Source organism: Syngnathus leptorhynchus, chromosome 3 (assembly GCF_054491065.1).
Source record: "Syngnathus leptorhynchus isolate UIUO chromosome 3, UIUO_Slep, whole genome shotgun sequence".
NCBI classification, from domain to species: domain Eukaryota; kingdom Metazoa; phylum Chordata; class Actinopteri; order Syngnathiformes; family Syngnathidae; genus Syngnathus; species Syngnathus leptorhynchus.
Genome location: NC_141197.1, coordinates 15,397,107 through 15,409,508, shown reverse-complemented (window position 1 = coordinate 15,409,508; position 12,402 = coordinate 15,397,107). Strand labels below are relative to the sequence as shown.

The window sequence follows — 12,402 nt, the reverse complement described above, 5'->3', positions numbered from 1 at the left end:
ATCTAAAAAATATATCTATCTTCTAAAGCAATCTTTATATTGGCTCTGTCTCTGTCATTTTTTGCAAAGAGTCTGATAGAAGCCATCACAACGATCTTGACATTTTCATCATTTTCTTTATACTGATTTAAGAATATGTATTATTAATCTCACCCTCATAAATCCAATACTTAAAATGAGCTTGTAGGAGGATAAAGCTAAAGTCAACTTACCAATTCATGCAAAATATATATATCTTTAAAATATATTAAATCATATCACATTATTAAGCTCCAGAAAAATCAGCCAAAGTGGACTTTGGTGTCATGCAGGTTTTTGAACAAAGGAAGAGACAAATAAAACATCAATTTGTATTTTACTTCTTAAAGTTTATTTATGATAACGGGTGTCAAAAAAGCTGCAGGATTGGTCAAGTGGATCACATCAGGGTATGATGATGACGAAGCTGCAGATGATCCGGGAAGAATCATTCCGGGAGCATATGAAGACGTGGCAAGATAGCTAGGAAAGGTTATTCGTTTCCAGAGGGAGTACTTAAAAGGGGAAAGTGTGTATATTTGGACGTGATGTATGTCTTGTGACAACAGTCTTGGAATTTCTCTGACAAACTTCGTCTACTCCATCACTTAGCCGTGCACTATAGACTTTACTGGTCAATGAGGTAAACAGCAACGTAAAACGAATGTAAATATTTTGTTGCGCCAAATTTTGTACACAAATAAGTACTACATAAATTACATAATGTTTTTAGTTTTAATTTTTAATTGACAGACTCTGAAGATTGTCCTAGGAGCACATGCGCCTAACAGCTGATCCGCACGTTACGCATTTTTTTTTTTTTTTTAAACCCAGTCCTACGCGAACTCACGAGAACGACGTGAGCGCGCACGGTGTCTCCGTCAGTGACGTAGAACCAGCTGCGGGAGCGCGCGGCAGTGCTACCACCAGACCGAGCGGCGGAAATCCCGGCGGCTGCTCACTCATTCACACCGTTAGGAAGACCATTTGGCCACACTTGAGCGGCCCCTTTCTTGAAAACAACTCGAACATTGGCCAATGTCGGACGGAACCGAAGATATTCCGGCGTCCGAGGAGACGCTGGTCGAAGAGCAGGTATGTAGCGTGGCTGTTTATGACGACCCGTTGATGTAGGAGGGAAATCGGCGGGAGCGCGGTTGACTTTGTTACGAGTGTTAGCTTCAAGCTAAGGGTAGCCCGTTCCCCCCTGTCACGTTTATTAATAACATTCCGTCGCAGTTCATTTTGACAATAAGTTTATTACACTCTATGTCTTGATATCTACTGACTCGTTGCTCAGGTGAGATGAATACATGTACGATGTAGTTTATGGAGCACTAACGCGAGCTAACGGTAGCAATGCTAACCCACTGTCATGACATTCTGGAGGAAAAAACCATTAGCTTCAGAGCTAACACGGTCCCGCCCGTGCTGACAGCAATGGCCTACCAAAATATATGCGTTTTTCACGCAAAGCTTAGTTAGTTTGTATTCTCAGAGACGTCTTACAAACGAACCGGCCCCGACACTTTAAACCCACATCTGAGGGGCGTTTGACAGCACCTTCAGCGGTCTGATCCAAGCTCGGTAGCCTCCCGCATGCTAGCTTGACTGAATTTTGACGCGTGTTAAGGCATTGTCGAGCATAAGTCTCGCATCTTAGTGTTGGTCTTTTGCTATCAACGGCACAACTTCATATAGCAGTCACTTTTTCCCCGTGGTGGTTAGGGACCAAGACAGACGTGAAATTCGACCTTTACCTAATTTTGGCTTTTGATTCCAAAATGTAGGTCTTACTTTGCATCGTGCATTTTCTTATTGTGTTGACATTTTTAAAGTAGTTATGGAGGCTATGTGCACTTCGTTAACACAAGGGCTGAGCAATTAATCAAATCAAATGGCATTACAATACAATTTTTAATTTGCGACCCCTATTCGGCACCCACCTATACTTTAGTGGCCTGGATTTTCCATTCCGTGACATCCGGTTGATTTGTGTACAGTGGCACTTTATTGTCAAAATATAACGTCTTTGAGGCTCTGTAGGTTAATGACATTTTGGTTCGGTCTCTGAGTGGCCTGGTGCCAAATAGATGATGAGCCAGTACTTTATGGCGCCCCAGCGGCTGGAGCCTATTCTGTACTCTCGTTCACCTCTTTGAACACATGCAGGAGTTCATTTTACCGTCTTCTGGAGCGTCATAACCTTCCTCTGGCACCTAAAATGTTTGCCCGAAGCCTCAGGAAGAGCAGACGTGTATAGCTGTTTTTCACCAAGTGGTTATCATTCTATTTTACAGAAATGTGTGAATTCTCAAGGATGTAGCTCTCGGTGTCACAAAAGGTTAATGACCACTGCTTGAACGTTTCTTGGGTTATAATCTTTTGCTTGGTTGATTTTGATTTGTTTGTGTGTGTGTGTTGTGTTTCAGGAGGTTCAGGACAAAATGATCAATCCAGAGAAAGCAGAGGAGGCCAAACTGAAGGCCAGATACCCAAACTTGGGGAATAAACCTGGCGGTTCTGATCTGCTTCGTAAACGCCTTCAGAAGGGGGTAAGAACATTCAACTTTACATTTCAAATTGTGCTACTTGGACTTGTTAAATTCGTGTATTTTTTATTGTTGTCATTTTTGGGTGTTTTTTTGAATGTATTTTATTTCAAATTTGAAAAAAGTCAACAAATATACCACTACCAAAAACGCATTTTGTTCTTAATTTTTTTCTCAATTATCCGGGAATTATAAACCATCCTTTTTGTCTCCCGGTGTCTATATCTTAAGGTTTGAATTGCTGGTTTTGCTGATTCTCGTCTCTGTTTTTCAGCAAAAGTATTTTGATTCAGGTGACTACAACATGGCCAAAGCCAAGATAAAGAACAAGCAGCTGCCGACGGCAGCGGCACCTGAGAAGACAGAGATCACGGGGGACCACATCCCCACCCCCCAGGACCTGCCCCAGAGGAAACCCTCCCTGGTGGCCAGTAAATTGGCAGGCTGATGGCGCCGTCCTGCACCCCCCCCCCCCCCCCCCCCCATCTAGTCCACAGCTTGTAACTTTACCTCTTCCAGCCCCCTCCCAGGACCACCTGTTTATAGCCACTCAGCAGGAAATGCCTTGCTACCTTTCGAATTGTCTTTACCTTCCCAAACCGCCACTGGCTGCTTACCATGCTCTTGTCTCCTCCCGCCCTTATTGCCGCTCTCTTCCTTGCCATGTCTATTTCCATTTGTCTCTCATTCTTCTCATGTAATATACACTGAAAGACAGAACGTCAACGTGGACTAAGTGCCCCAAGGCGTGAAAGTGCGTGTTTGTGTATATAGTACATTTCATTTTCTTAGGCACGGGGGCAGACATCAGCCTTTTAGCATTTCACATTTGTATTATTGTTTTCTGTATTTTTCTCTTAATTAATGCAGCCCCCCCCCAACTTAGAAATCAACTTCCTCTCCAGATCCCAAACATTGTAAAATATATCATATAATGAAAGCTCGATTTAAGAGTAAGTTCACAAACATTTCTTTTTCAAAGGAATGTTGCATAAGTTTACACACTGTATTGGTTGATGAACAGATATGGCATCAATGCGCAACACTATTTGTTGGCGGAAGAGGTCTGATGAGTTGCAAGAAATAACATTCAGCATAATAATGAGTCGTATATATTTAATCATTTATTTTTATTTCCATGCTGGGCTGTCAAATTATGTCAATGTGGTCCATGGCACAAATAAAGTTGAGCGAATGCTAGTGTAGGATCCCAGAAAACACATTCTCACTAGGATACACACACAAGAGTTTTTAGAATTGTTTGATGACCCCCCTGAAAAGAATAAGAAGGTCAAATAATCCAGCAGCAAAGATCATGGCTAAGGATACCAGGGGCGCACAGGGTACCGAAAACAAGAATGCCAGTGCGTACACTAGACGCTCTGACCGGGGACATAGTGCGCGGGTGCGTCAAGTACTAAAGGAAAACATTTCAAGCGCAGGCTGCTGATTGATTTGGAACATGGGCTGTGTTCAGAAATTCTCTCTCCGAACTCGGAGTCAGAGTGAATTTCCAAATGCGCTCTATATACTGCATTCAAAGGGCCCCCTGGAGCAGGAACGTTGCCTTGGGCTTGAAGATTGAGGTGTTTTGCAACACAGTTGCTTGGAGCTCAGAGATTCTCCTTCCCACTTGCCAGAATGGAGGAAGTAGCTTTGCGCTAGTATGACGCACTCTCCCACACTGATCTCGCTTTACCAAGGTCCTTGTAGATGAAGTTTACCATCAGATTGTAAACTGGGACGACGAGTCCCAGTGAGCATCCCAGTGAGCAACTGATCTGTCTGAGCTGTGCATGTATGTATATGGCTGCCCTCCAGTTAATTTGTGCCATTTTGTTATGTAAATAAAATAGTTTTGCACAAATTTGCAGTTTGGTTGTTTTTTTCCCCTCTCCATTCGTTTTAGGGGGGAGGGATTTAACAAGTCTTTGTCTTTATTACGGATAGATGGATTATACTGACATCTGGTGGCCAAATTGTAAACACTAAGAGCAGAATGACGGGGAAGTTTAAGTAGTAAATCACAATGCACAAACATTCATTTTGTACAATCTGTTATAGGAACTATTTTTTAAAGTGCCGTATGTAGTGAGCAGTGTGATGAGCGGTACGGTATTTTCATTTACTTCACTGGGAAGATGATTTGAGACGACTCTCGAGTCTGGTGTTGTCAACGCCCCACTGCAGCTTGCTTTTCTGCTTGCAGTTCAGCTCACCACCACGTAGTGTCGCTCTTTCCCCATGGGACATCTCTTTTTTTTTTTTGGGACGGGCTGATTCATTTCATCCATCATACCCAGAATGCAAAGTGAGATAGCCGACCCTCGGTAGCTTTTGCTCCTGTCTTCTTTTCAGTTTTATCATGACCAGGAGGGAGACATTCACTTTTTGAGATTGTGCATATCCACACACCAAACGGCGACGTGGTCCGCCTCATGAGAAGACACGACGAGTCCCATGCAGCTCGGACAGGCGGCCGACTATTAGTAGCCCTGATTGGCGTGAGCTCGTAGCGGCTGTCATGGCAGCGTCGGAGCTGTACACAAAGGTAAGACACAGACGAGCGAAAACTAACCGGGGTGCGTTGACGTTGCATGCAGACTTCCTCCTAAAACGTGTTTTGCTGTACTAAAATGAATGAAAGTGTCACTTCCATCCGAAACCATTGCGAGAAAGGCGGCGGTAATGTAGTCCTGATATTGATCGGTTGCTAAGGTGCATCAAAGGCATTGCTAATGTAAAGCGATCACAAACTTACTTTTATTTTATTTTTTCATTCTGAGCATCATTTAAGATGCAAATGCTTCGTGAATCATACCTCCACAATGGGTGTCACCTTGATTGTTTACCCCGAATATGACATTCATCGCTGGCCTTGTAGCGGGCATCATGGGCTGGGTGATGCAAAGGCGGTGCCTGCCGTCACGGACATGCATTTCTCCCCCTTAATACTTAAGAATCTTGAAAAGAACACGTTTATTTCATTATTGCTTACGCAATGTCGTATAAAAGGAGTGTGGTGAGGTATGAAAAGCGGTGGGACGTGATGATGCTCTAAAACGCGACATCTGCACACCGCATTCTTGTTGTTTATCTGGGAAGGAGAATGAGCGGCCTTGACACATTCGAGCACTGAAATTTTGCGTGTGTTGTCATTTTCTAATCTTGTGCAACGCAAGATAACTAGCATGGGATATTTCCCCCCAATAACCCCCCCCCCCCCCTCATATTCCTAGTTTTTTATTTTGTTGTTTTTTCTGTTGCATTCTCTATGTGTATTTTTCATCCAATATTCATAGTGCTCCCAATATTTGTTCCCTAAAGTTTGTGGATATTTTTTGTTGATTTTTTTTCACCTAATATTTGTGAATATTTCATCCAATATATTTTTGTAATTGAGTATTTTTCCAGTAATATCTTTTTGTCAAATATTTTTGTAATGTATTCTACTATTTTAAGGTTTTGTTTGTATATATATTACTTTTACTAAGTCCCTATTGTTTTTTCCTAGTATTTTTCTGTTCTTATTTGTAATATAAATCTAGATGTAATGTATTAATATTAGTGTATTATCCATCCAGTTTTGTCGTATTTATTTTTTTGCTGAATATTTTTGTTTTATGTTAAATTTTGTGTTTAAAAATGGTGGGGTATGCATGCATGCATGTGCATGTGTTCCTGCGCGTGCCTGCGCATGTGCATGTGTAGCTCCCCCATCCTCCTGCTTTGACAGCTGTCGTCATTGTGTTGTGGCAGAGGGAAGCTGTGTTTGTGCTTGAAATCTGTATCGCATTGTACCACGGAATGCCTGAGGTCTAAATGATCTCATACGGAGGGATATGATGAGGTTTTGTCAGCGGTGTGTCCTGTATGTGCAGCGGTTTGTGTCTCGCGGAGATGCTGCGATCAAGCTGGAGCATCCGGACACTGGAGCATCCTTGTCGTGTTAGCACTGCTTGTTTTTGTCTTGAACTGAGTAGAGAGGGAGACACACACACACACACACACACACACACACACACACAGACATAACGCCCAAAGGAGGAGGCATATTATAGTCAAGCTACGCAAGGTCGCATGTGTGTGTGAGTTGCCCATCCCCCTGCTTTGTTCGGTCGTCGTCATGTTTTGTTGCGGAAAACCGTACTCGTCATTGGCCAAGCAATATATGGGGCTGAATGAGGGCCGGCTGACTTTCATGGGATAAAGATGAACGCTCAAAACAGCAAGACAAGAAACCTGATGTGTTAAGTGTTATATACAGATCATTCTTGACCCTCATTGTATTTTGAGGAAAACGTAAACACGTTGGCACAGTTACAAAATTTCAAAAAAGGCTAGGCATGTGTACCACACATGCCGTCATTTGGTTTTAAATTGTGACTTGGCATTGCTCATGAATAGCCAGAAAAGAAATACCCAGAAGAAGCAGGAATAATAGAAAGGGTCCTAGAACATAACCTAGTGGGATGCCCTAACCACTCAAACATATATGTCAATCCTCTGATTAGCGCGGGGTTTTGCAAGCTATGTCTTGTTATGGCTACTCTTTACTATTTAGCTAAAATTCAGAATACATTTTAGTATGTGAATCCAGCACTTTGTCCGCCCTCCCTTCAAATTAAACGCAAGATCTTGTTGAATCTTTTTCAGATCCACTAAATTAGCATGGCTGCAAACACAGCGCTCAGTGTTTGCGGGGCTTTCAATAGCGGCGTGTGTGTCTGAAGTCAAACACCGCTCTGTCGTTTACTTTTACCAACACGGGGCGGAATACACTCCGCTCATTGTTTGTGAGTCTGCCTTATAGAGAGGCTCATTTAGTCCAATCTGCTGTGTGTGGTTAGCATGCGCACGCTGAACAAATCTGCTTCCGTGAATGTGTTTGATGTGACGCTGTGAAGAACACCAGAATCCACTCGACACTTCATTAGACACACGTGTCCAAACAAGATATGGAAAATGCCGGATGACAATCGGAACATAACTGATTAGTACCACGATGGGGAAATTAGCATAGTTACATATGGGAATCTTATTTTTCTATTGTCTGTTCCCAAAAAAACACTTTTGTGAAAGAAACAAGTCTTCTCATTCTTTGGATCAGTGCTCATATTGAGCCAGAACTGAATGTTCTGTGGGTTTTGGCTTTAAAATGGGAGGCAATTGGGGAGCTCTGCTTTGAAAACGGCAAATGAAGTTGATCACTGTATAACTTGCATGTCGGCCATCAGTTCATTTTGTTTTGACCAGTGTCTAATTAGATTAGTCCGAAAACTCAGTTAAGCATTTGCACAGTCAGGTCCTAGCCGACATGTTGACATCGCTGTTCTGACACAGCAAAGACATGTTTGTGAGGTCAACCGCATTTTTTTGTATGTATTTGAAACAATCTTGTTATCTCACAAAAAAGAATGATGTCACAGAAGTCAGCCATCGTGAGTCCAACTTTCCGGAAGCGGGCTCAGACTACGTCTTGCCTGAAGGCAGCGGTGGTGCGTATGTGGGAAAGCCTTGTTTTCTCCCTCGCTGGAGTCTCATGTGATCCAGGAAGGAGGATGGCAAGTGTGATGGGCAGCCGCGAGAACCACTTAGCACGTCACAGGACTAGAAAATCTTCCGGAGCATCTACGGAGCGTCTCATGTTTTCCGATCCGATGGGGAGCTTCCATCCCGTAGAGTGTTCTTGAATTGTTGGAGGCATCCTGAGAAGAAGCATGAGCTAGAAGCTCGCCCGACAAACATGAACCGGGAATTGGCGTATATGTTCGTTGATGTAAGTTTTTGCTTTGTGTGTTAACAGATGAGATTGAGTCTAATGGTTATCAAGAAGCTAATTTAATTGTTTATTTGTGTGTGTGTGTTTGTTTGTAATCAGAATTGTGGTTCTTAACTGATCCTAGCTGTCAAGTCTCATGGTGGAGAATGTGAAGCCTTCATGGGGGACACACCCTTAATGTGGTGGTCCAGAATGGTCTTGGATGTGAAGACCATATGCATTTTAAATATTCTTTCTGTCTTAAGTGTGTGCACATTGATTGAAACTTGGATTCATGTGTCCAGTTACTTATTTTAGGTCTTAGAGTTACAAATGGTCACCTATTGAGACTTGTGGCCTGGTGGTCAGATACTTGTGTGTACTCAATGACTGTCAGCGGATGTGAAGCAATGCCGACAAGCATGAATCATAAAGTTGATTTCCTTGTTGATGAAATTCTCACAGACTTAGTTTGTTATGCTTTGGCGAGAAGTTGTCACCACTGATCCACACACAATGAGTCTTAATCCAAGATCAAGAGGGTCTTGTCGTTAAATTGGGCTGCACCTTTGGGTGCTAGCAGACTTTCCCGATACCGCTCTCTGGCCGCTAACGCTGAGAGTTCCGGCCCCACGTCGTCACGCTGAGCAGAAAAACAGCAGCTTCTCACATGAGTGGCATCATGTGACGACGCCCCAGCAGTCAGCCACTTCGTTCGTTGACTTGGCTTTTGTGGACTGGTTGCATTTCACATTCCATTCTGCGCGTTGCTCAAAAACGGGATTATCTTGGTTTTTTTTCTTTTTTAGAAGTCATTGACTCAATGAATTATCAGTTCAAAAATGCAAAGATCGGTATGAGAATACTTTCAACTGGACAGTGGTGAAGTCGTATAAGTCAAGTCGGTTTTAGTGTGTTGGTTTCACACAGAGTTTGTGTAAAATAGCTTTATTAGATGTACAAGAGCTGCCTTCTACACAGAGCACAGCACAGGAGGGATAGCACAACACTTCCTGCTAGATCAGGGTTGTATTTTTTATGATAGTAAAGTCAAAGGAAGTGTCATTTAACAAAAGAATGTATCAAATGGGTGTGTTTACAAAATAATGCACATATTGAAAGACACATTTTTGTTCTAAAGAAGAAAAAAAGAAATGCTGAATTGCTGTGACAAAGTTCCAACAAAAAATAGTCGAGTCAGGTTCTGGGCATAATGCAACACGGTTCCACTCCAGTCCTGTAGAGGGCGGTGTTGTATTTTCCAAATGACTTGATTGACAAAAACAAAGTAAGCTTTCCTCAGCCGATGTATGTGGCCCCTAAGAGAGTGGGTGAAAAAACCGAATTCCTCAGTAACGGATTTATACTGATATTAAATGTATTTCCTGTGTACGAATAAATTTACCAATCAAGAAATAGTGATCAAAATCTTGCCCTAATAAGGTGTTAGATAAGGTAATCAACTGAGTCAGCCTGATGAAGAGTGAAAGGCTCAAAGATCAGCTTTAGCAAGGTGAAGTTCTTTAATCTGCCAGTGACACGTAAATGAAATGCCACGCCCCGCTTCCCTTCTGCGCAGTCACCACTCTTGCGATGCATGTGACTTCCAAACCTCAGTCTGAAATGAGGACATCTATTGACTTTGCATGAAATTCATGCCGGCGCCATGATTCAACTCCAGAGAGTTTTGCGGGAGCATTCCAAGAAGAAGAAGAAAGTCAGAGCGGCGTCAGAAATGGTCTCCACTCGGCAGGTGTCTGGCAACGTATCCGTACTTACGATCTCCAAGGTGATTTGATGAGATTTTAACGTTGCTTGGAATGGAATAAGTTTCTTCTTTCACAGACATAGCAACTATTTAACTGGACGATTAAATGGATATCTACTCTGAGCGTTTCAATCCAAATGAACCTCTCTTCACAATTCTCAGCTGTACCAAATGAAGTGCTCGGTGATGATATTGTTCCCTTCCAAAAATGTCCAGGTTTTTGTCTCCCTTTTTTTTGGACCAAAGTGAAAATTTCCTTCTAAAATATCATCACCAGTCTCCACGCAGAAGCGAAAGTAATGGTAATTAAAAGGTAGTGTTGGGTGAAATAAGATTAGTTGGGTGCAAATACTTTGATGAACTAATCAGCTCTGGATCCTCCGTCTCAGTTAAAGCGGGATTAGCGTCATGCTATCCTGTCCTCCTCCCTGCCTTGGAGGCCATCGCATGGACGCTTCTGTCTTGTACTTGGCATCTTGCTCGTCTGTCTTTTATTCTTGTTCAGTTGCAGCCTTGTTTATTTGTGATGTCACTAATGTCTGCCACCCGATACACACCAGCGACAAGCCACAGCATTCTGTTTCCTTTCATTTTTTGAAACATGTTAACTATCCGTCAGTGTGTTCCAACCTTCACCTCCCTTTTTTTTTTCCGTTCTCGCCGCATCGCGTCAGCGTGTGGTGATTTGCAGCATATTTCCACAAGGCCTAATTCCACTTGATTGGGCTTGACGTCTCACATAAATTGCAAATGTGCGAGGGTGATAACAAGGATGGAGTCGTGTGCATCACTGGTGCAGCCGTGATGTCTCCACGAGGTGTGATGTTGCTCAAAACTTGCTGCTGCTATTTTTAGCCCCCCCTCCTCCCAACCTATTCATTTATCCTTGCTTCCCAACCCAACCCTTCTTGGTTGCTAGGCTGGCTGCTTTGGCACTCCTTGCGGGGGAAAGGAGAAAATGAAGCATAGCGGGGACCGAGCGGTTTTGTTTGCCCTCAGTGATGACATTCGCAATCGAATTGTTTGAAAAATGAATCATTTTAAATGGCGCTCATACTTCAAGTTTTACATTCAGGTCACCATGGCAACGTTTGGAACAGTACACAATGTTTTGGCATGGCCAGAATTGGCTTTTTGTCTGCGTGCGTGTGTGTGTGTGTGTGTGTGTGTGTATTAGTGTATTTGTGTGTGACTTCTTGATGTTTGCCTAATGGGGAGCAAAAATGTGCCATTATTGTCTCATTATTGCACGCTAGTGACAACTGGACTGTGTCTGTCCTTCGTACCACTGCCAGAAAGTAGTCGTGGTTACTTTTGTTATCTACTTTAACAACGCATAGCTAGTTAAAAAGAACTACATTGCTCGGTGTGGTTGTAAAAGTCTCACGGTTAAAAGCACGATAATGTGGATTATGCCAAGTCCCCCCCCCCTCAAATAGTTGAGAAATAAAATGCATGGAATCAGATATTCTCAGATCTGAATTGGACCAGATGTGAATACGAGTGTGAATGGTTGTTGCTGGGTTTGGCAAACGTCAACTCAAGTTAGGCTGCTATGGTATTGTACTGGAACTCGGTAAATTCTGATTTTGTTTTGCTTGCTGAGTTGTCATGTGACACGTATGCAGCATCCGACTACTAAAACCAGTCACGCAGATAATACTCGGGAAAGTTGGCGTGACCATGATGTCATGATTCAGTTGACTGGTAGTGAACCAGCAGATCCAATTAAAAGTCTCCCTCTTGTCGTGCGCGTCCACAATAAATCCTCTCTGTCTCTCCAGCGTGGGATTTAAATTGTCATTTTATGTAACTAAACTGAAGACGCAGTCAAATCGACAGACTATCAACTCAACAAGTGATTCCGCACGTTACCAAATCCTTCTAAAATCCAGATTAAGTGGATGCAACTTGCTGAAATGTATTCTGCTAAACCTCATTTAAGTCCTCATTCCTTTTCGCCTCGCTTATGTAATGTCACATGAACACAAGTTGTTAAGGTCACAATGTGGGGGCTGGTGACCTCTATGAAGTGCGCGTGTGCACGCAATTTCATGTACAGTACGATTCGGATTCTAGCGCCATGTGACCGGCTGGATTCACCGCTGTTTTTCCACGCTCTGTGATCAGCTGATTGCGTCCAGTCCTGAGGCCTTTTTTTAATACTCAAGTCTGCACACATCTGTCTGTCTGTCTGTCTGTCTGTCTGTGTGTGTGTGTGGCAAAGAGACAATTGTGCGGCAGCACACAATCCACAAGTACTCAGTCTGGCTTGAGTTCCCACAAACATCCGATTGTCGTGG

At 42.9% G+C, this 12,402-nt stretch overlaps 2 protein-coding genes across 5 annotated transcripts in view; both read left to right on the top strand.

The window, feature by feature from the left end:
• The first annotated feature begins 894 nt into the window (after positions 1-894).
• arpp19a (cAMP-regulated phosphoprotein 19a) lies at positions 895-4,438 on the top strand. The gene is made up of 3 exons (XM_085908160.1): positions 895-1,113; positions 2,451-2,573; positions 2,845-4,438. The coding sequence occupies exons 1-3, from the start codon at positions 1,057-1,059 to the stop codon at positions 3,016-3,018; spliced, it is 354 nt and encodes a 117-aa protein (XP_085764286.1). The 5' UTR covers positions 895-1,056; the 3' UTR covers positions 3,019-4,438.
• Positions 4,439-4,850: 412 nt separating this feature from the next.
• myo5aa (myosin VAa) overlaps positions 4,851-12,402 on the top strand; it is a 29,609-nt gene continuing 22,057 nt past the window's right edge. For 3 of the 4 annotated variants that reach the window (XM_085907151.1, XM_085907153.1, XM_085907150.1), the window contains exon 1: positions 4,851-5,121. In XM_085907151.1, coding sequence (XP_085763277.1) covers positions 5,095-5,121 — 27 coding nt within the window. In that variant the 5' untranslated portion in view covers positions 4,851-5,094. Of the gene's footprint in view, positions 5,122-9,982; positions 10,121-12,402 lie in introns of those variants that run through there. The other variant, XM_085907152.1, reaches the window with a different exon arrangement.

Excerpts from the sequence above, each read along its gene's own strand:
- arpp19a (XM_085908160.1), top strand. The coding sequence starts at position 1,057 with ATGTCGGACGGAACCGAAGATATTCCGGCGTCCGAGGAGACGCTGGTC. Across the intron at positions 1,114-2,450 it reads AGACGCTGGTCGAAGAGCAG|GAGGTTCAGGACAAAATGAT; the intron begins GTATGTAGCGTG and ends GTTGTGTTTCAG. Across the intron at positions 2,574-2,844 it reads GTAAACGCCTTCAGAAGGGG|CAAAAGTATTTTGATTCAGG; the intron begins GTAAGAACATTC and ends TCTGTTTTTCAG.